General features: G+C 39.8%; 2 protein-coding genes across 2 annotated transcripts in view; both read left to right on the top strand.

Moving 5' to 3' along the window:
* ZNF292 (zinc finger protein 292) overlaps window positions 1-15,788 on the top strand; it is a 39,805-nt gene extending 24,017 nt beyond the window's left edge. The window contains exons 5-8 of the mRNA XM_072141988.1: window positions 1,433-1,635; window positions 4,694-4,830; window positions 5,197-5,338; window positions 5,970-15,788. Coding sequence (XP_071998089.1) covers window positions 1,433-1,635; window positions 4,694-4,830; window positions 5,197-5,338; window positions 5,970-12,923 — 7,436 coding nt within the window. The 3' untranslated portion in view covers window positions 12,924-15,788. The remainder of the gene's footprint in view (window positions 1-1,432; window positions 1,636-4,693; window positions 4,831-5,196; window positions 5,339-5,969) is intronic.
* The window catches only part of CFAP206 (cilia and flagella associated protein 206), a 162,674-nt gene that overhangs the window by 56,334 nt on the left and 81,474 nt on the right, over window positions 1-24,866 (top strand). The window lies entirely within an intron of this gene.

Below are 24,866 nucleotides of genomic sequence, written 5' to 3'. Positions count from 1 at the left end.
TTATTTGCCTTAAACAGAACCAGTCACAGGGCAATTTGGGACACTAAACTATGGGCCGGTTATTTAGTGTCACAAATCGCCCTTTAATTTTTTACTTGTATACAGGCAGTCCCCGGGTTACATACAAGATAGGGTCTGTAGGTTTGTACTTAAGTTGAATTTGTATGTAAGTAGAAACTGTATATTTTATAATGGTAGACAAAAAAATTTTTGCCCCAGTGACAATTGGAGTTCCAAAATTTTTTGCTGTAATAGGACCAAGGATTATCAATAAAGCTTCATTACAGACACCTTACAGCTGATCATTGCAGTCTGGGACTATACTAAAGCACCCAGAGAGCTTCACCAGAGGTCACAGTGGGCAGAGGGGTCAGTCTTTTAACTATGGATAGTCTGTAAGTCGGGTGTCCTTAAGTAGGGGACCGCCTGTACTTACCTCGTCACATAGCTCCCTGTGCTGTCACACAATGACCCACCTTCACTGTGCATATGTTGTTGGTACTGCATTGACTTTATTGAAGTAGTGCACAGGCGCAGGGAGCACCAGAGGTTAGTCCAATGCGTCTCATCAGACCCATCTTTAGGAAAGTATGTTTATTTATTTGTAGATCGCACTTGAGATACTTGAGACCTCAAACCCTGAGATTTGGGACGTTAAACAATTGGGTGGTTTAGTGTCCCAAATCTCCCTGTCCTCTGTATGCACTTTTTGCGACAGATTAAAATAAAAATGTTTGAACATACCCTAATGGTAGAAAAGACTACAAAAACTGCTAAGAATATGTCTACAATTGATTTTAGTCTGAAGGTTTTAGTTTTTATCTATTAGCTGAAAAATAACAAAGGGATGCCCTTTCTTGCCACGCTTTCAGAGACTAAATCACCACTAGTATTGCAGTAGGTGTCTACATAGGGAAAAGCCCCATTATACTGTATAGGGCTAACGCACTTGCAGAGCCTTGTTATAATTTGCATTATGCCACAGTTACCAGAGGCTCTTTTGGCTCTGATATTGAGGCAGATGACTAATAAAAACTAAAAAAAAATGTGATTCACACCCAATCAATGCATACATATAAGGCCACATGCGCACAAATGACATAAAGTTGAGCGGCTGCCTGGCCGTTTCGCAATGCAGTCAGACAGTGCTCATCGCAGCATGATCCGATGCCATAGACCTTAATGGGGGCCATATGGGCCCTGTATGGTCTGGCCGCCAATTTTGATCGTGTGCATGAGGCCCTACGCTGCTTATAGTATCTGACCAACTTTCTGTATTGAGGAATTTTGGGGCATGGAGATTTCTTACAAAGTGAATAATTATATTCTGTTTTAGCTTTAAATAAGAAAAATAAATTGAGATTGTCACACTGTGAAACTATCTGCATTCTCATCCTATCTTCTCTAATATTTGCTTGCCTTTTTTTCACAGCTGATGAGTTTCTTAATTCTGAGGGTCCATTGTTACTGGAAATGCGAATTAAGCGTCTTCTCAAACTTGGCAGAGTGGCAGCTGCAACATGCCTGGCAAAGATATGTTCTGACCACCAAGAAATGAGCAAGAAAGGGCACTTCAAACAGCTGTACTTAAAATGTCTCTGTGCTGCCTCACCAAATATAAAGCTTATAGAGGAGGTTGGTTATTCTTAAACTTTACTAAGTTCTTTGACATAAAGGGGGACATTTTTCAGGACCATTATTGGTCCCACCACACCAATGGGGGAGTGGACAATCTACGCACTATCTAGGCCATGCAAACTTTCACTTTGAACCTTTGCATGGTTTTTGTGCAAAACTAGGTGGCCTAAGCCTCTAGATGTATCTGGAAGGATGGGGCTTCCATCATGTTTCATAGTTTATACGGTTGAAAAAAGACACTTGTCCATCAAGTTCAACCAAGGAAGGGTAGGGATTGGATGAGGAGGAGATTTAGGGGAAACACACAATAAATGCACAATAAATCTCCACCATTGTTTCTAACCTAAGTATTTAAGCCTATAGCTATAATGCAATTGTGTTTTCTTGATGCAGTAATGATTGGCAAAATGTTGTTTATAAAATTTAAGCAAACCATTAATCTCCCCCCCCCCCCCCCCCCCAAAAAAAAAAAAAAAAAACATGCACACAATGACACACACACTTTAAAGTAGAAATAATTATAAGAGCTCGAATTTGGTAACTACTGTATCTCCTCATTTATTCCACTTATATGTATGTGAGGATACCACAAGCAGTTGGTGTGGTGTCCCTGCATAGCCAAAAACTGTCCAGTCATTCACCAAATTCATTTGTGCCACATGGGCTGCAGATACATTTTTTTTGTGTGACTGTCATTGGTACTAATCTTGTCTTGTCCCAAGGTCTGTCTGCTGGACATTACCAATGAGCTGATCCAAACTCCTATATTCTTTCGCTTTTTGTGGCCGCAAAATTGAAGTCGGGCACAGGAAAACCGCTGGATGGCCTCAAATGGCCTCATCTGGTCCCCTGTACCAATTATAGAAATGAAGAAAATATTTAATGTTTTAAAAGTGTTTTATATTTTTTTTATAATAAGAAACTTACCTTTTTAAGTTGTCTAGTTTGTTGCTCGACAATATTGCATTTTCTGGTGCACAGGCTACTTTCTGTGCGTTCACGCCCTGGCCTAGGTATAAAAAGATTCTTGGAGAGAACCTTGTACTGCCCATTCAAGTAATGAGGTCTCCCATCAACAGTCTTTTCTTCTAGGCTTAATAACCCCAAGTTTAGTAATCTGTCGTTGTATTCTAGTCCCCCAAATTCCCCTAATAATCTTGGTTGCTCTCCTCTGCACCCGTTCCAGTTCTATGTCCTTTTTATACACTGGTGCCCAAAACTGTACACAATATTCCATGTGTGGTCTACCAGGGATTTGTATGAGCGCAGAACTATTCCTCTCTTGATACATCCCATAATTCTGTTTGCCTTATGAGCAGCTGCCTGACTCTGGTCAAAATTTAGTTTCCCGTCCACCAATACCTTTTTCAGCTACAGTTTTTCTGAATAATTGACTGTTTAGAACATAATTGTACTTTTTTGTTTCCATAAACAAAAGTGCATAACCTTTCATTTATCTACATTCAACCTCGCCAAGCATTTCTCTGCGCATTCCTCAAGCTTCCACAAATCACTCTGTATTATTATAGTCCTTTAATAGAACAATGATGGTGACTACTCCCAGTTATGTTAGTGACCATAGATCTAATACCACATGACCTGGACTGCCAGGTGTATTGTTCCTAAAACGACGTGAGGGTTGCTCAATCCCCACAAGGAAACCTCCAAAACATATGCAATAGTAGGAGGTTGGGAGAACACATTCCTTTATTAATACAAAGTTGTTACATACCAGAGGAGAGGGAGTGCTGCTGTCAGCTCTTGGTATAAGCGATGGCTGTTACGCGCCCTCGGCGCTTCTTCTGTAATATTGTACTATCGGCCTCTGTATTAATTACTTTATACATTAATGGTCTAAAAACAAATGTGGTGTTTGGTCCCCCAGTGAACTGAAATGGGACAAATAGGAATATAGCAAACCCCAGGGCAAGTAACTAAAGAGATAGATGGCTTGCATTACCAGGCTGCTGACTGATCATAATCCACACCTCCTAAAATGTATAGGTATATTTCCTTTACCTATGTTTTTACCATTCATGACTACAGTTTTGCAGGCACATAGGCGCAATGTAAAAGAATGCAGAAGTTTGGACCAGTTCATTAATAATGCCCAGCAGACGGACCTCGGGACGAGACCATTCAAAGTGTCTACTGGTACTGCTGACAGTCAGTCACGCACAGGTGGCACAGTTTACAGGAGTATAATAAATCACTCTGTGAAGATTAGAGTACAAAAGTCCTGGTTCCGTTCGGCAGTTCCACATAACCAACTTGGCATGGCTGTAATTGGCCAGGCGTGTCTACCTCTGATACTTGGAGAGGCCGAGGTCCCCAGCAGGTTCTTCAGCTTGGGAACCCTGCTAGCCCATAAACCGCCTTTAAGCCAAGGTGTTACGGGAATAAAATTCAGCAGGCCCTGAAATCGCTGGTTGCCCATGTAAGTCATGGAAATACAGAAAACACTCTCTTTCCTGGTGAAATGAGGAAGTCAGGTGATACACGAGGCGGGGGTTCTGGTTGTGAACCGGCAATTTCCCGAAGGCCCAAAGTATGTGCCTTCCAGAGTATGAGCTCTACAGAACTAGCTGCATAGACTTATAGACTAAATATGAAAATACATGTTGGGTGTTTACATACCTTCCTGCAACTTGGAAGCCTCAAAATATGCTAGACTGAATCTAGAAGGGCCCACCTACAAATAAAAGAAATGCATGATGCAATCTACAGTAAAACAACTTAGTAGGGAGCAAAGCATTCACATTCAGGCTACAGTAGTCTAGAATATGCCTAAAGAGGAACTATCCTCCACAAAATATACAATCTGCATTATGGATTTATGCCATTTTATTAAAAGTTCAGTTATGCTTGAAGTTTTTCTTTGGGTGTACTGGGTGTGGTTAACAAAGTGCATAGATAGTAGATTTTTGGATCTAATAATGGCATAATTGGATGCATTAACAGTAATTTAGACTCTTCATGTTTTTAAGTGTATTTTTTGTAAAGTGACCATTAATGTGTAAATTGTTTAATGATAATTTTCACTGCTTTATTTTAGATTGCCAAAGTAGATTGCAAGGATGCATTAGAAATGATCTGCAACTTGGAGTCTGAAGGGGATGAAAAAACATCACTTATACTGTGTGCAGCCTTTCTATCCCGCCAACTCCAGTTTGGGGAAATGTATTGCGCCTGGTGAGTAGAGAAAACGTACAGAAAAAGATTTGGACTTTGCAGACAAATCAAAATTCACTTATTGCATTGGAGGGCTATACATCTTTAGTAGATTTAAAAAGAAGGTATGGTACAGTGCACCCTTGACTAGTGTGGTAGGTAGTAAGAGGGCACGGGCTGTTGGTGCTGAAGATCATGCTAGGATGCAATGAGTTTTATCCACACACCACATGAAGCCCAGTGAGGGCTTGGCACTGGGTTTTATATATTAACACACCAGGTAACTGCAATATGTACTGCGCCTCTGGAGTACCTATAATTTCTAATAACAGTAACACTATACCCATACCTGTTCAAGGCTCTAAATATATATTTATTTCTTCTTAGGGAGTTGACGCTGTTCTGGAGCAAGCTGCAGAGAAGAGTTGAACCTTCTATACAAGTGTATTTAGAAATATGTCGCCAGCTATCACAGTTAACAAAAACGGTGTATCACATTTTCTTCCTCATCAAGGTCATCCAATCTGAGGTAATCCTAATTATTTGCAATGAATACTATACCACCATTTTTTATTGAATACATTGCAGCCTCATTTAAAAAATGTGCTGTTTTGGTACATTTTCTAGGATTCTTAATGCATAGTGATTGGTGTTTGATAAAAGCTCATTTTCAACTACTTCCCAACAGCTGAGAAGGATTTAAAGAGAACCTGTCGGGTGCAATTTGGGAAACCGCAGGACCTTATGGACCACTGGTTTAGTCTCCCATATATATCGCCCTGTTTGAGCGCTCTTGATGGCCACTATTTTAAAAAAAACAAAAAACACTTTATGCTCATCTAGAGCTGGGTCCAAAGGGCCCTATCTCTGGTGCTCCCCATGCCTGCACAGTAATTCATTGAAATCGGAGCGGTTACCCCGCTCCGACTTCATTGTACTCCCAGCACATGTGCAATGTGAGCTCCGGACCGAGGCAAGTACATAAGTTTCCTTGTCCGTATTTGTAAGCAAACGGTAATTCTTCTGATTTTACAGTTCCATAATTCTGTATATTTTAAATATATACTGATATTTCAGACTAACTTTGCAGCCTTTTTCAAGATTACAACAATTGTTTTTACTTCCACCACCTACTATGAATTTTTCTTTTGTGATTTCAGACTGAGGCCGCAGGACTTCCAACTTGTATTGAGCTATGTGTACGAGCCCTTCGCTTGGAGTCAAGTGACAATGCCAAGGTGAAAATTTCCATCTGCAAAACAATCTCTTGTTTATTGCCTGATGACTTGGAGGTCAAAAGAGCTTGCCAGCTAACAGAATTCCTGTTGGAGCCCACTGTGGATGCATATTATGCTGTTGAAATGCTTTATAACCAGCCAGACCAAAAATATGATGAAGAAAGTCTTCCTGTACCAAACTCCTTGCGCTGTGAATTGTTGCTGGTCTTGAAAACCCGATGGCCGTTTGATCCAGAGTTTTGGGACTGGAAAACTTTGAAAAGACAGTGTCTGGCACTAATGGGAGAAGAGGCATCGATTGTCTCTTCAATTGATGAGTTAAATGATAATGAAGAATATGATCATGTAGATGATTTCCAAGAGTTGACTAAAGACACTACAGAAAATGGTCTTGATTGCTTTAATGACCTGGCTCCTGCCCCAGATGTCGGTGAACAAAAGAAAAAAAAGAAGCGCATCAAGAAAATGCAAGAGGGTGGATCTATATCTGCAAGATTTCGAAACTGGCAAGCATATATGCAGTATTGTGTGTTGTGTGACAAAGAGTTTCTTGGCCACAGAATAATTCGACATGCTCAAAAACACTGCATAGATGGCATCTATAGTTGTCCAATCTGTGCAAAACAACATACCACTAAAGAAACCTTAATTCCTCATGTAACCTTACATGTCAAACAATCCTGCAAAGAGAGACTAGAAACAATGCAACCTACCAAGAAACTGGTGAACTTGCCTAAAAAACCTCAAACTTGTAAAAATAAGAAAACTGTGACTGTTACTAAACAAGAGCGACAAGTTAAGAAAAATACACTTTATTCTGATGATTTCATAGTTTTCAATGATAATGACAACTCCGATGAAAACGATGACAAAGGTAATCAATCTGAGAATTTACAAACTGATAAGACAGCTCCTGTCAATGAGTTCCCTTGTCCTGTCCAGTTCTGCAGCAAAGGTTTCAAGTATTTCAAAAATCTGATTGCACATGTGAAAGGTCATAAAGACAGCGAAGAAGCCACTCGCTTCCTTGAGATACAGAGCAAGAAGGTTGTTTGCCAGTATTGTCGGAGGCAGTTTGTCAGTCATACCCATTTAAATGATCACTTGCAAATGCACTGTGGAAGTCAACCATACATTTGTATACAAATGAAGTGTAAGGCAAGCTTTGACACATATGCAGATTTGTTAACACACAGAAAGGCACATCAGGAATTCAAAGCAAAATGCATGTTTCCAAAGTGTGGAAGAATATTCTCTGCAGCTTACATGCTGTTTGACCATGAAGCACAACACTACAACACATTCACTTGCAAAATCCCTGGCTGTGGAAAAATATATCATTCTGAACTTCAACTACAACAGCACTTATCAGAGCATTCATCGGACTCTCTAGTTCCAGAAGATATAAAGCCGGTGGATCTGCCAAAACTTACAGAAACTGATGCTGAAAGTAAAAGTGTAAAAGGAAAATCACTACAAAAATCCATTGCAAACAAAAATTCTAATGCAGATGTTGCCAGTTCTGCCATAGCTAAAAATCCCACTGCATTACTGCAGGATCAGAAAGCAGACCAAGAAAGTAGAGGTTCTCTTGAGAATTCTGTACATATGTTCAGTAAACTACTTCCATCTTCTAGTGATGCTCTCCATACTTCTGATTTGCTAAATCAGGTTTTACCAACGACCTCTGTGGCTCAGAATATAGTCCCTAAGGCAGAAATGCTGGTTCATTCTTCATACCCACCTGAATCAAATGTTAAATTGCCACCCCTTGTTGAAGGGTTTCATGATCTTTTGAGTGAAAATAAACTACTTACCAGTGAAGCTGTGGCACAAAATATAGCCACGTCAGGTATGCATGAACAGTGCCTCGCATCGTTTCAAGAGGAAAAAAATTGCAGCCAAGGTCAGCTGAGTAGATCTCAATCTAATGCAATAAGATCTACAGAATGCAAGATGGAAGCTGAGCAGCAGATGAGTAGCATCATGCCATTTAATGCTGCTACACAAATTGCCCCATTATGCGAAAATAATCTTGAGTTGTCTGGGTATCAAGCCAGTGCTAAGACAGGAAATCTTTTGCCTCTGTCACTTGAAACAAGTAATGCACTCTCAAATGTGTTGCCACCCATCAGTAATGCCACTGTGACCCCGGTACCTTCAGCTCCGTTAGAAAGATTTAAATGCAAGGTAGAAGGATGCACACGAATATATAATTCAATACAGAGCATTGGCAAACACATGAAAAGTACTCACCCTGACCATTATCTATCTTTTAAAACTGAGCGAAAGAACAGGAAGAAACATAAGCCATCAGCACCTGACGAAAAACCTACCTATTGCATACTTCCTGGGTCAGGAAGTCAAACTAATTGTAGTTTCCAGTCACCTGTACAGAATTCAGTGAATCCAAGTTTCTGTAACCAGTTGCAACATCTACCAAATCCAGTCTTCCCTACACACCTTGGAAACATAGTTAATCCTTTATTGAGTCCTGTAGAAACTGTTATGTCTCAAGGAATTCCTAAAAAAATGTCAGAAACCCTTTTGGGGCCTGAAGTTGGAAATTTGAGTAATACTACCTTGTCATCACAAATTGATGATTTAGCAAAAGTTTTGCCAATGAAATTTGAAAACGGTTCAGACCCATTTCTTCCAATGCCAACAGAAAATGACCCTCTGCCAGTGATGTCATCTTTGAGTGGAAGTGCAGTGTTCTCTCAGCTTGGAGGCAGCTCAGATCATGTTCTAGCTGGTAATGAGGCTAATAATTTTTTGAAAGTAGATCCTGAAACTCCATATTCCAAACAGGTTGATGGAACTGAAATGGATGGCAATTTTAATCTAGATAAATCATCTGCCATGCTGTCGAATTCTGCAGATAAAAAGAGTGATGTTGAAAAGGCAAAAATTAAAGAGCGAAGATCAAAGCATAGCCCTCGTGCTAAATGCCCTGCAATTATTAGAGATGGTAAGTTTATCTGCAGTAGATGTTTCAGGGTGTTTGATAATCCTCGATCTTTGGGTGGCCATTTGTCTAAAAGGGCTGTGTGTAAGCCCCATAATGAGTATGACCTTCCTCCAGTAGTTTCACAGAAAGATGGACAGCCCTCTGTTTTGGCAAGTATGATTCTTTCATCCAGTCCAACACACAATGCTCAGTCACTTGCACATGCTTTTACCCCTGAAATAGCAGTTAAAGATGAGCCATTTATGACACCTGTTCAGTCTGACAATGAGAGTACTCAATATTTGCATAGTGGCTTTATACATCCTAGCATATCTAGCTATTCGTCATCTGTGAACAAACTGATAAGTCCAGTTAAGCAGAGTTTTGAAGAAAGTTCAAGTACCAGAGCACTGCCTCCCACAACAACTTCAGATGATTGCATTACCAAAACTTCTCATATTAGCACAGCCGAACCACCAATTGCTGTCCTCACACAAGTTATGCAGACAAGCTGCAGTGCTGAGAGCGGACACCGTCTGGAAAACCTCAATCTAAATAACAGTGCTAATGGATCTGAGCTTCTTAAAGTGGAACAAGTGAAGACAAGTAATGTCTCTTGTCCTAATCTAGAGGCAAATTCTGTTGAGAGAGACCATTGCATACCCCAACCAGTATGTAGTACCAGAGTGTCTGTTATCAGCGGACCTCAGAGTTCTTCTACCCCTTCTAGAAAAAAGAGCAGCAGTTCTAAAAGGAAGAAAAAAGCAGACACACCTGTAGAGGCTTCACATGAACTCGCAAAAAATATTTTGGCTGCTGTGGGAGGAAACCTCCAAATGTCAGCAGAGTTGCAACCAAACTTTATGACTTATGGTTCAGATTTATTGGAAAATCTAGCAAAACATTTGAGCAGTGCGGACAAAGAGTTGTTTATGTCTTGCATCAATGAAAGTCTTAAGGCTAGCTCAGAAACGCAAGCCATATGCCAGCATGCTGCAAAACAAGAAAAAAGTGACGAACTACAGTATCCTGCATTCACTTCTGATCATAAAGGCACAGAAAAAATAACTGTTCACGCTGACTTCAGGGAGAAGACTTTTGGAACTATGCATTCTGACTCCACTGCAGTTTACTCCGTTAATGGGAACATTCAGAATATTTCCTCTGCTATGCCACCAAGTCAGTGTAGTGTTTCTAGCAGTATAGATGAGGATATAACTGTCATGCACAGCATAATAAATTCTAATACAGCTACCAGTCCTACAAGCAAAATGAACATACCAATCTGCTCAGTGTCTCCTACCCAGGAAACTAGTGTAAAGTATGACGAACAGGTGTTAGAGATTATGGGCTTGGTGCAGAGGCTTCAGCTTGTAGATAGTGTGATTTGTGAGGGCCTAGAAACAGAAGTGAAATTTCCACCTTGTGAAAAGTTGCCTATAATGTCTAGTGTCATAGTCCCAAATCCAAGTGTTAATCTATCCTCTGAACATACACTTGATGCATCTTCACAGTTAGGTGACAAGTGTACTGATAAACCTTTTATTTGTCAGGAGGAGGGCTGTAACTATTGTGCAATGACTAAAGATGCATTGTTCAAGCATTATACTAAGGTACATTATTACACAGAAGAGAAATTAGGAGAGATAAAGAAACATCAGCTCAAGTTTGCTCCTTTCAGATGTGTTGTACCTTCATGTACAAAAACCTTCACTAGAAACTCAAATCTCCGCGCGCACTGTCAGTCAATGCATCGTTTTACCTCAGAACAAATGGTACAGTTAAAAATAAAAAGGCCTTATGGTAGAAAATCTGCCAGTGAAAGTAATGAATTGTCTCCTGAAATGCCTTGTGGAAGTCCAGAAGTGAAGAAAAGCATTGAACCTTATGAAGTTACTTTAGGAATGACAAAACCAGAACCTATCAACCAGAACCCAGAGATATATCAAGAATTACCTTCTGTGAAACCAGTAGAAGCCCTCAAGGTGGAGGAAATTGGAGAGCCTCTTGATTTGCCTTCTGCAGAGTTGCATTCTTTTGCAGTTGATCAAAAAAGCAAAAAAAGACCTAAAATACGGAGGAAACCTAAAGACGGTGAACAAAGGAATAAAAAGAACTTTGAAAGAGACAGACAGCCTACCCCAAGCTCAAATACATATAAACCCTACAAATGTGTTCATGAGGGCTGCACAGCAGCTTTTACTATTCAGCAGAACCTTATACTTCATTATCAAGCTTTCCACAAATCTGATGCCTCCAAATTCTCTCTAGAAGAAGACCTAAGAGAGGATAGCAATGGACCACCCATCAAAGAGTTCAGGTGTACAGAGACTGACTGCTCTCGAATATTTGCCAGTTTTGCAACTTTAATACAACATTATGTAAAGCTTCATGAAATGATTGCAGAAGAGGTTGAAAATGTGGTTGCCACTTGTAATATAGGACAGTTCAGTTGTGATCAAAGTCAATGCGAGTCTACTTTTACCACTTGCTCACATTATATTGAACACCTTGAGGAAGTTCATAACTTAAAAATGAAAAATGTTAAAATAGAAGGAGAAGAAATGTACAAGTGTGATTGTGAGGGCTGTGATCGGGTTTATGCCACAAGGTCTAATTTACTTCGACATATTTATCTGAAGCACAAAGATAAACACAAAGAACATTTAATCAGGCCAAGGAAAATGAGTGCAAATGATCAAGAAACTGTAGATGATAAAACTCCTAAGGAAAAACACAAGGTACAGAGACAAAAGTGTGAAAATGATATTGATGGTCCTAAAACAAAAAAAAGCAAAGTCAATGGAGAAAAGGGCAAAATTAACCGAAATGACAGTGGACCATCAACACTTAAATATGGCAGACATACATACTCCTTGAAAGATAAAGAATCTGCTTTGGCTGAATGTGAGAACACACACACAAAGCAGTATCCTTGCATGGTACGTGGGTGTACATCTATTGTTGCCAATGAAAACAATATGATCAGGCATTATAAGTCCCACAAGCTCTCTAGGCCATTCATCAAAAAGCACAAAAAAACACTAATTGTATTTAAAAGAAGTGGACGCACCAAGACTAAAGAAGTACCTCAGCCACCCAAATTCCAGTCAGAAGAAGACATTGAAAAGTCAGAGAGTAATGAGGGCCCCAGTGGAACAGCATTGCCTCCCCAAAAACAACTAACCTCCACTTCACTTGAAAGTAGTGATGAGTCAACAATTTCCACGTCACAACAAAGTGAAACTGAAAAGGATGAGATGGATGAGCTAACAGAACTTTTTATTTCTAAACTAAGCAATGAGGAGAGCACAAGCTCAGAGAGCCAGGCAAGGACTTCACCCATTGTAGGCAGTGACTTCCAGGATTCAAGTTCCTGTCCATCTGAGCCACAGAGGCCTCCAAATGTTTTAAAAAGAACCAATAAGCAAAAGCATGGGACTCTACATAAAAAAAGAAAAAATGATGGACCTGAGGAAATGTCTGCTGACACTAGTAGCACTCTTAGCTGTGAGGAACAGTTAATTTCTGATGGTAGTGATGAGACGCCAGCATTTGATTTAAGTTCCTTCAAACCTATGGGATTTGAAGTCTCATTCCTTAAATTCATTGAAGAGTCTGTTGTCAAGGAGAAGAAAACTGTAGAAAAGGAGAATCCTGAGACCGAGGCAGTAACACAGCCGACCGAAAAGAGACCAAGGCTTTCTGTTGATGAGGACTTTGACACGGATATATACTTACTATTTTCTAACCCATCACGTATACCCAACATGGACAATATAAAAATAGTTTTAAATGAAGCATTTAATGATTACATCGAACTTGTCCTTAAGCAGCTAAATGAACTAAAACCTGTTGTGGTTCTTCAACGGGACATTATACCCAATGAACTTCCTAATGTTGCAAAGGAACAAAATCTAGACTGAAGCCACGCTATAGAATGGTCCTAGAATATTCAAAGCCTGTACATTTATTGTGATCTAGAAATTCTCAAGCATGCCAATAAATGTATTTTTATTAGGGTTTTTGTGAAGGTGACTTAAATTGGCCAAAATAACCATGGCTTAAGTCATGTAATTTTTTTATTCCATGTTTATCCCTATGGGACTAAAGGAAAAAAATTTTATTCAGTTCTGTAAATATTTTTCGAAACGCTTTTGTTTCTATTGATAAATTGTCATTTCCACAAATTAACAATTTGTGTATTATGTGTGAAATTTTAATTGCTTTTACCAGGCTCACTTCTCATGTTTTACAGAATATTTGTATATATTTTTGGAGGGGCGTGCATTGTTCAGTTATTTTAAATTTTCCCCTTTTTTGTAAATATCAATGTAACACATTGCTGCCTAAGTCTAAACTATTAAATTACACATTTATATTCGGATTTTAATTTGTTAATCTAGCAATCATGTTTTTTAAGGAAAATTTGTATTGGAATTATTTTGGGTTGCACATTTTATGTAATTACTGAATCAGAGCATCTATTGAAGGTTTTTACTATGTAAATACATGAATATTTGGTTGCATTAAACATGTACAAAGTTTATTGCTCCAAACCAGTCTGAACACATGGTGGGCACATATACAATCAATACATTGGAATTTTTTTTTCTTTTCAGGAGAATAGATATTATGGGTGCTCTGTTACTTAACAGCATCCCAAGGCCTCTAAATAAAATTGCATCCGTTTTCTTAGCCTCCATCTCGCTATGTCAAGTGTGTTCAAATTTGCAATACCGAAGTATACGTTAAAGTTATTGTCCTATAAGGGTCATGTTATTCGGGCTACCTCTTTCACCTTGTAAAACATTTGGTTTTTTGTAATAATTAAATGGTGATGGTTCTCTTATGGAATCAACAGTTGGAAAAGCCTACACTTCTTTACCCGTGAAACTTCCACAGGGTTCCATTGTTGGGTAATTGCTACACTTTAGAAGGGTTTATTTCATAGTCTTGCATACTTTAAGTCATTAGGAACTGCAGACACAATGGGGGAGAAGTATTAATGTGTCTGTTTTTAGACCGTTCTCTGCTGCAACAAATTAATCTGATTAGTCCAGTGATTTTCAACCTTTTTTGAGCCGCGGCACACTTTTTATACTTAGAAAATCCTGGGGCACACCACCAACCAAAATAGCACAAAATGACACAAAAACAGTCATATTATACATATAGTTAATAATATAGATTTTAAATTTATTTTACGCAGTGTGAAACCTGGGCCTGTTTCTATGAACACAAAAGGGATATCCTGGCAGGAATGGTGGAAAGACGCACACGAAGCTCTTCCTCAACAGTTCTCAATTTCTCCCTGTTTTTAGTATATGGTGCTGATTATTTTGTGGCTCATATACTGCAAAATAAAGGGGTACAATGAGAAGTACTACGGCCATGAGGCCAGAGTACAAGTGCCAGCTCATATACTCAGCATATGGGCTGGTACTTGTAGTACTCCAGCCTCATGACTATAGTATTTCTCATGTTACATTTCTCATTATTATATGCAGTATACTGCTGGAGTACTAAAAGTACCAGCTCATATGCTGAGTATTCTGCCAACAGTTCATATACTCAGGCAAAAGCTCATATAGTCAGCATTATTGGTGGGCATTACCTTGGTGGCGGGCAAATGCGAGAGTCTCTCTGCTCTCAGGATGATGCGCCGGCCTCGGTGATGTTATTTTGTCGCACTCAAAGCTTGTGCATGTGTTATTGTACACGTCTCCTACATTGTAAGAAGCCGTGACCGCACATCGCTGCGCATTGCCGGGAAACAAAACACAGGGGGCACCATAGTTTGGGGAACTTTCCCCGCGGCACACCCAACCATGTGTCACGGCACACTGGTTATAAATCACTGGATTAGTCTGCTGCTGGATGATTAATCCGGTGCAGTACAAGACCAGGGAGTAGTACTGTGCACATTCTATCGTTCTACTTTGTTGCACCACAATATTACATTTTCTGTAGTAGTAGTAAATGTGGCGCAGTGTATTTCAGGTGCAAATTACTTCAGTTTTGTGGTGTAGATTGATACATCTCCCCCATTGAGAGTTTACAAAAGCAAACTCAGGACTTGTGCCACAAGTTTGCAACTGTCAAATGTAAGCTAGGTACAGTGTGCTTATCTATGGCTTTTAGCATTGAATTCACTGTAATAATTGACATTCTGCAGGTTAGAAAACCATTGTGTTGCTTAATTTCCTTTCTTTTTTTTTTTTTTTTTTTTTTTGAGAAGTAAAATAGATACAGCAGAAGTGCTGTGAATTCTGTTTAGGCACCGAATTTTCTCAAAATCTTCAATATAAAAAATTTACTAAAGAAATTAAGCAATCTAAAATATTTATTGAGAAAGTTAAAAATCTATATTTTGTAGTCAGGTAAACTTCTAAACTAGTCTCTTCCACTGGATTTGTGTTATATCTGTGGATGTCCATTATTAACAGTGCACTTTACTAAACTTGCTTTTTAACAGTGTTTTACTAAAGTGGCAACCGTTATTAATCTTTCAGACTGGATTATTAAGGTTACCCGGTTGTAACCAGTTTATGGATTATGGATAAATTAGTGATTCCCAGTAGTGGTTTTGTCAGATAATGTCAGGTTTCAAGAACATAATTTTCCCATGAAATGAGAGTATGCAGTACAACCTTTATGTGCCACTGTATTAAGGGAATCTTATGTGAATGTCCTGGAAAATTTATAGTTGTGTGGAGCAATGTATATATTTCAGGTGATTTGTGAAGTAGCCCAGTGTTGCCTTAAATAAAAGCTACATTTTTTATAGACTTACTTTCTCATTCAGTTTTGCCTGCATACATGTATCTATATCAACATTGCTATACTAATAGTGGTATTATCATGTGCTTGTGAAGTCTGAACAGAGCCTTAAGCTCAATTTGGAATTGAACATGCAGACATTTTTTTCCATAAAGTGTGTGAATTTTAAAGGGTACATTTTTTTCTAATTTCTATGACTACTTTTTTATCATATATGTAAGATAGAACTAACACTAGATGTATAAATGCCGCATATTAGAATATACAAAAATGGTTCCATCTATACATCACTTGACTTTGACATTTTATTTGACATCCCATATAGAAAACTGGTTTGATTTTCAGTGGCCCTTGGATACTTCCCCTGAACACTAACATGCATAGATAATTCTGCACACACACACACACACTAAAATTGTCACGTGGAATTTTAAGAAAAGATTTGCTATAAATTCATCAATTATATCTTTTCCAACATTTTAACTATTTCTTTTCTATTGCTTTTCCTGTACATGCGATTTTTTTCACCATTTTATATAAGCACTGCCTTTTATATCAATTTTTGATGAGGCTTATTCAGCTATCTATCTTTCACACACAGTCTTTGGGGTGCGGAGTTTAGGAACGCAACAACTCCTACATCAGTCAGCATAACACTGCCAAACACATCTTTTGATGTTTTATCTACCTTTTGGAGTTGAAGTTTGGACACCTCTCCCTGTAACGAAGATGCAGCTAATAAATGTAGTAGTAACACATCAGGTCAGAAGAGATAAACAACCTGTCCCATACCAACTGCAATACAGAAATTACATATGAAAACCAATTGCCTTCTGAATGGATTCTTGATACAACAAACACATCCCTTTAAAAGAATTCCCTTTAAAAATCTATGACAAATTATGTCACAAATATTGTGTAATATACCTGAATTATGGGAGTGTACTACATACATGGGGGAAAAGAAATGGAAGAAAACTCTGCTGAAAGTTATTGTTGCTCCACAGGCTGTTACACTGTGTAGTAGAACTTTTCCACCTCTCACTATGTGTAAAAACTCCCTGCTGCCATCAGATTACAGGGGGTGGGAGATGTGCTCCAGTAACAATTTGTGAAGCCTGAGCACAGAGGCTCTGGTAATCCACCTAGCTCATTAGCATAATTTCAAAATATATTTTTGATTTTAGGAAGGAGGCCATGGATAACAAATATATTATTACCACAGTCTGAATCTGTGCCTGAATCTGATCAACTGTCCCTGGTTTATCATAATGGATTTTGATGGTAGATTTCCTTTAATGGTATGTTTTTGGTCTGGTTCCTGATTCCCAAGTGCCTCTGCTGTATGATGTCATTACTGCTATGATTGGTCGAGAGGCAGACAAAAGTCTGCTTCCACAATTCATTGAAAGTAAACATCCTGCCACATACAGCCCCTTTCTTCAATGGTGGAGAACCATTGATGGCGTGAAGAATGACAGTGAAGTCCCAGGGCTGAGGTGAGGAGGGAAAAAAGTATAGTGAGCAGCCGGAGGGGTGATCCGAGTAAAATCGGTGCAAGGAATAAAGAAACAGGGCATCACTGTCTGACTTCTTATAACCTCTATGTCAGGGGATTTGTGTAATGTTCTCTCTACAGAGCTACAAGGAATGTGACCCCCGAATAATAGGAAAATAAGTTGTTGAATTTTTCTATGATTTGCTTACATATCACAGTGTTGTTTATAGGTTGCTCATTATGTTGTTTTTACCTTTAAAAATAAGTTGAAATTTACAACTCCTGCAAAAAAAAAAGCCTCATATTACTACGTCTGACAAAAAAACCCAATCCCTTTTATAAAGGCTACATCCCTTATGCCTAAACATTATTCATTATATGAAGTTATATGAAGGCTCACTCATTGATTAAATAGTATAAAAATGAAACCAAAAAGTTTGGGATGGTGAAATATCTCACTTTTTTTTATTATTTCAAATAATTCTTTATTTATTTTCGAAAAAGAACTTTACAAAAATTCTTCTTATCAAAGATCCTTGTACATCGCAAAAGGAGAAATTACATAAATCATCCCAATACATCTGATAATACATAATAAAAATCCCCTCTATTCCAAAATCCATTTTCCCAATACATCAATTTTCCCCATTCCCTACCGAACCCCCCCCCCCTTATACACAATTCTTCTTTATCACAGATCGTTATGCATTACATAAAGACTTTACATATTCTTTGCATACAACATACAATGCATCTAATAATACTGAGTACGATACTCCTCTGTCCCAGAATACGTTTTACCAATACCAGATACGATACAATTACATTTCATTACACTTCAAATATCCGTTAACCACCTAACCTCCCTATCGCCCCTCCCCCCCCCAAATCCGGTCCTCCCAGAGGAGAAGGTGCAAGAGCAAAAACATAACCTATTTCCATTTCTCCTTGGTTACTCAGTCGGATTATTTCATATTGTTTTATCTTTGTAGTTAACTGTAGCCATTGCTCAATTGTTGGTACCACCTTCTCGCAATACACAAGCGATATGCATAACTTTCCTAACAATATTTCCAACCCTGCGATCCATATTTAATTCCCCTAGTAACCCAAACATAACTCCTTGTTCAACATAGATACAAACTCTTTTCCAAAAAGACTTGATCCTGGGACATGATATGTAAATGTAGGTGCAAAGTCCGTATCTGGACTTTCACATTTCATACTGCAAGCATTATCATCTTCATCTTAAACAACTCCCTTGGTAAAAAAAATAGAGCCTATGAACTATATTATACTGTATGATCTTGTCGTTCCAATTACAGACAGTCCCCGGGTTATGTACAAGATAGGGTCCGGAGGTTTGTTCTTAAGTTGAATTTGTATGTAAGTCGACAATTGGAGTTTAAACATTTTTTGCTGTAATGGGACCAAGGATTATCAATAAAGCTTCATTACAGACACCTTACAGCTGGTCAGAGGGGTCTGTCTGTAACTATGGGTTGTCTGTAAGTCGGGTGTCCTTAAGTAGGGGACCACCTGTATAGGAACATGGTGATTATTCTTTAGTGTCTGTATCCACATTACCTCCTGTATAAACCCTAAAATAGCGGTAGGTTCCCATTTCCCCTTTGCTCCATGTCTAATCTTCCCATTACTTTCCAACTTCAAACATCTTTCCATTCTGACAGCTGCAAATGCATGTGCAATCTGAAAATATCTTAAATAATCCCTATTACTAACTCAAAAAATTCCCTCCATTTCAGAAAGTGATTTCATCTTGCCAGTCTCCCAGACTTGAGTAATCAAAAAAACGGGGTCTGGCAGGTCCCAGAGGCCCTGGAGATACCTATTATACCATATAACTGTGTCAACCATAACCCCTGATATATTCAATATCTTCTTAATTGTGTCCCAAGATTTCTGCAGCATATCACACATTATTTAATCCTTGCTTTGTGTTTGGGTAAAGTATCCACCTTGTAGTACCTCAAAAATCAATTCCATTCTCCCTTCTGTGCGGTCTAGGAAATATACCAAAAAGTTATTTTCCCTCCAACAAACCAACTTACTTATTTATGCTGAAATGAAATAGCCCAGGAAGAACGGGAGTGCAAGTTCCCCTTCCCCCATTGGCTTATACAAATGCTTTATCTTAATCCTGACCTTTTTGCGTCCCCATATTAAGTCGTTCAAGATCACATGTGTCACAAACCCCACTCACCGGAGTCCACACACGGGGTGCACCTACTCTATGGAGTCCCAGAATTTAGCCCTTAAGCTCCACCCACTTCCACAAAATGGCGTCTTAACCCTAAATTTACTCTACACAATCTCGGCACCCAGTCAATTCGCTGCCACCACCCACGAGTTCCTTAGGCAGAGAAGGCAGTAGGCACCTCAACCACACAGACACTAATGATTATTTACACAGCACATGCACTCACTACTTATAGTATATTAAAATGATGAATTCACACAGCATTCAATTCAGCACAACCCTACATAGACTACGCTTAAAATGACTGATGGTAATGGAGACTAAGATTCTTTAAGGCTACAAGCAGAGACTTGCTAAAGTAACACTTTAATATACATAAATACAGTACACTCAAAAAATAAAATTGACAGATAAAATGAAGTTAAAAACAATACACATACGATACTTACAAACAGGGAAAACGGAAACATACTCTTGCTATTGAAATAGGTAGAAGTTCTTTAGCCCAAGGACAGGGCACAGACAGCAATCCAGTCTTCTAATAGAGTCCTCAAACTGAACCAAAGCCATGTGGCTGCTTAACTAATTTAAACCCAGGGGATTTTTGACCCCCACCCCTGGCTGTGATGTTACCGTGAGGGGGAGTTTTTCTATCCCCCTCAAATCAGAGAGAGACACTTTCTGGGTCTGGGGTTTTATTAAAACCCCATAACTTTTGAATGAAGGATGGCACAATTTTGCCATTGCTTCCAATCAACTGGGTACCGTATAACCATTTACGCCATATCAAACTCTGGGTGTCTTAGCCTAATATCAGGGGTGTTCTACTATTGGCTGACTTCTCCTGCAGCTGGGCTTTTGAAACTCGGTACAAGCGTGTGTCTAGACCCCATAACTGTCCTGTGTAACTGGGAACCCATAATTATGAATTATGCCCCAGTTATGGACAGCTATGATATTACCATTGTCTCATTCTTGGAGGGAAAAAATCCACACAGTCTGCTGTTTCTTTCATCCACCTTCCTAAACCACACTCTGGCCTAAGGTGTCCATTTCCCACTTAGTGAAGAGACTCCATGGGGTTTCTGGACACACTGCCCAGCACCTCTTCCTGGCTGGTTGTAAAGCAATGTGCCCCTTCAGCCATTTGCTCTGACCAAATGGAGCCTCAGGACAGGACATGATCGACACAACACAAAGAAAGACCAGAAAGAAAATTTAAAAAACAAACTGTAAAGTAGTAATTTTAACACAGAATCTATTAAATTAAAAAAAAGAGCTGGAAATCCACATAGGGCAAGCAACCAATACAAACAGAATTTTGGGGAGTAGGACCATATTTATGAGGCTGATTCTGCCGGCTTTTGACAAGAGCAATTTACACCACACGTATACTTCATCTCTGAACTAGGGGAAGCAAATTCAACCGTACAAAATCATCCAATTGAGCAGAGACCTGAATCACTAAATATTCTAGATTTGCATAACAGATTTTAAACCTATTCTGATCTATATATCTCACCACCTCTGCATGCAACAGTAGAAGCTGGGTCTTCTCCCAGTTTATCTCCAAACCCGACCATCTCCCATTCTCTTCAACCACTTCTCTAACTCTCGGGATAGAACTGGGTGAATTCCTAAGATACAAGGCCACATCGTCCGCATACAAACACAGCTTATCATTTTCTCCTCCACACCCTCCTTCCATTATATCCTTCCGAATTTTAGCAGCTAGCTGCTCGATAAATAAGGCAAACAACAGGGGAGACAGTGGGCACCTCTCGACAGCCCAAACAAACTAGATCTTTCTCCAGAGTAATCCTAGCCTTCGGGGATTCGTTTAAGCATTTGATCCAATGTATAGTTAGTAATAGGTTAGTGAAGGAATCGGTTATTTCCATCTTCATTATGTCCTATCTCATAATTTCCAAACCTGGTACCGGATTCATTTTTTCCCATAAAAGTCAATTAGGTAAACCGAGCTTATCAGCCCCTAAAAATACAATTAGTATACCTTATTAAAGTAGGCATAACCACTGCTGATGCTTAGCTCTTAAGTGATTTAGATCTCCGATGAAAAAGGCAGCGCCATACTGTTTGGTCCTCTCACAACCGCAGCGTCGCTATCGCCTCTCCGATCCTCCTTGTGACCAACTCCTCCCTCCGGTCAGCCGGCCACAGCATGCCGACGACCCAAACAAAAAAGTCACAAATTTCTTAAAACAGTTGACACTGTATTTTCATTTAATTTTTTTTTTTGTAGAAACTACATTTGAGCGTAACATGAACCACAACATGGCTGTAAATACCTTATCTTCATGTTGCTGTAGTTATGAACTTGGCACATAGCCTGCCATCTTCAGAATCTAGAACTACTCCACCATAGTTAATATATTACCTAAAAAGAAACGGAGTTACAACGTTCATTAAAATCAATACATATAAATCTTTATTTTTGACACAAGACAACACAAAATTGTACTGTCATTCAAAATGATGTAATTAATGAATTTTATGCAAAGGAAATCCAATACAAAAGGTCCAGTGAGACAGAAATCTCATGGCCACATGCCAGGGTATATTGCTAGGTTCTATAATAGATACATCAATAGAAAGTAATAGACAAGTGTCCTAGCCATTGTATGTCGTCTGTGGCTGCCTCCTGAACTCCCCAATGCGCGTTTAGCCCACGCTTCTTCAAGGGGTACGAAACTGACGCTGGGAGGCCGGTTTTTATACATACGGACAGGTGGAATTGGGGCACGGGCCGTGAGAAGAAAAGAAAAAAGAAAAAAAGAGAAAGAAGAAAGAAAAAAAGAAAAGAAAAAGTGGCAAGTAAATATATTAAAATAGGTTGCGGTCCATTACATGCCTACAACATCCATGGACAGAGGTGCACACGCGCACTGAGTGGTGCGGCTCCGCTACTGTCCCGGCCGGCGGCATTGTGGCGCACTGCGCATGACCGGGTATCCGATAGCGCTGTCGGACCCGGCGCATGCGCGCCAGTGCCGTGCTGCCGCAAGTGGGGCATGAGTCGGACCCGGAAGCTGATCACGGCGCGTGCGCCAATTCCACCTGTCCGTATGTATAAAAACCGGCCTTCCAGTGTCAGTTTCGTATCCCCTGAAGAAGCGTGGGCGAAACGCGCGTTGGGGAGTTCAGGAGGCAGCCACAGACGACATACAATGGCTAGGACACTTGTCTATTACTTTCTATTGATGTATCTATTATAGAACCTAGCAATATACCCTGGCATGTGGTCATGAGGTTTCTGTCTCACTGGACCTTTTGTATTGGATTTCCTTTGCATAAAATTCATTAATTACATCATTTTGAATGACAGTACAATTTTGTGTTGTCTTGTGTCAAAAATAAAGATTTATATGTATTGATTTTAATGAACGTTGTAACTCCGTTTCTTTTTTGGCAACACAACATGGCTGTAGTAGTTTTCTGTTCTCTTTGGGGTGCTCCATTAAAGGGGTTATCCGGGTTTAAAAAATTTTTTATGGCCGGGCTGGGGAGGGCTATTTAAACATAATAAACATGTACTTACCTCCTCCGGTGCTGCCGATGTCCCGTGCCGCGGCCCGTCTTCTCCGTGCGCCGGTTTCAGTACAAGGGCGCACAGGGAGCTTCCGGCCGGCCGGAAGCTCCCATGCGCACCATCTCCCAGCGCTTACAACGCTGAGAGATAGGGACGGATGGGAGGAGCCGTCCACAACGCGGACCGGAAGCTCCCTGTGCGCGGCTTCCGTGCCCCTGTTTGTTTACAGGGGCACGGATCGAAGTGACTGCAGCGTGGGACATCGGCGGCGCCGGAGGAGGTAAGTCCATGTTTATTATGTTTAACTATCCCTCCCCAGCCCGGCCATAAAAAATTTTTTAAACCCGGATAACCCCTTTAATGTGAGTCCCCTTGTCTCTCGTACATTATAGAATTTGATTAAACCAAATCTACCACCAGGGTCAATGATTTTAAACCATACACACTAACATACTTCTGTGTCTCCCCTCTGGCAGCATACACTTTACTTCAAGATTCTTATGCCCTTGTTTTAACAATAAAAGGCTTTAAAACCGATGGAGCCTGGAGCTCATTTGCATAATTTTATGTAATCCTTTTCTTTTTAAACCAGAAGCTCAAACAAGAGCAGATCCTTCTTGAGGGGGCACACACCTGCTTAGCAGTGGGCTTGGTTAACAATCCTTGATCCGATAGTTTTTTGTTTTTTTTTTCATTTTTCACTACGTGTTGTGTAGTTGTGTTTATTTCTTTATGCATCAAGTTACCTGTTTTAACCCCTTCACGCTCCGCGGCGGATATATCCGCCACGGAGCGCAGTGACTTAGCGCTCAGTGGCGGATATATCCGCCACGGCGCTTATGCCGGCTCGGCTCTGGATCAGAGCCGAACCGGCATCGGGAAACACGGGGTGCCGGCTGTAACTAATAGCCGGCACCCCAGTGTAACACCCGCGATCGGAGTTGTCTCCGATCGCGGGTGCTTAACCCGTTAGATGCCGCGGTCAGCGCGACCGCGGCATCTAACAAGTATCTGGGGGGTCTTTCCCCCACGATCGGCCCCCCCGAACCGTTTTCGGGGGGCGCCGATCGTTGCTATAGTAACTCTGGGGTCCGATCTGGACCCCAGAGTTACTAGCAAGAATTGCCAGTAAGATGGCGTCTGTGACGTCATCTTACTGGCAAAGTGCCAGCCTATGCAAGTGCATAGGCTGACACTGATAATACTCTGCAATACATCAGTATTGCAGAATATTATCATGAACAAGCAATCAGATGATTGCTTGTTCATATCCCATGGTATAAAAGTGAAAAAGTAAAAAAAAAAAGTTATTCAATAAAAAAATAAAGTCATAAATCACTAAAAATGCCCCAAACCCCCAAAACATATAAAGAGACATATAACTCAAAAAAAAAGTCTAAATCATAACACAAACCCCACATATATAGTATCACCGCGTCCGTAACAACCCGTAGAATAAAAGTAAATCATTATTGAACCCCCACGATAAACGCCGTAAAAAAAAAACTGTTATAAACCCTCCAAAAATTATGATTTTTACCTTTTCAATCCCACAAAAAATGCTATAAAATGCGACCAAAAAACCATATGTACTCAGACATGATACTGGTGCAAAGTACAACATGTCCCGCAAAAAACAAGCCATCAACCAGCTCCGTAGCCAAAAACGTAACAAAGTTATGCCACTTGGAAGATGGCAATACAAAAATTATAGATTTTTCCCCACATTAGGGTTTTGTTTGACAAATTTAGTAAAACGTAAGAAAATATATTCATGTCTGGTATCCCCGTAATCGTATCAACCCATAGAATAAAGC

Source organism: Engystomops pustulosus, chromosome 3 (genome assembly GCF_040894005.1).
Source record: "Engystomops pustulosus chromosome 3, aEngPut4.maternal, whole genome shotgun sequence".
In the NCBI taxonomy this organism is placed as follows: domain Eukaryota; kingdom Metazoa; phylum Chordata; class Amphibia; order Anura; family Leptodactylidae; genus Engystomops; species Engystomops pustulosus.
This window is presented reverse-complemented; position numbering and strand designations above follow the sequence as displayed.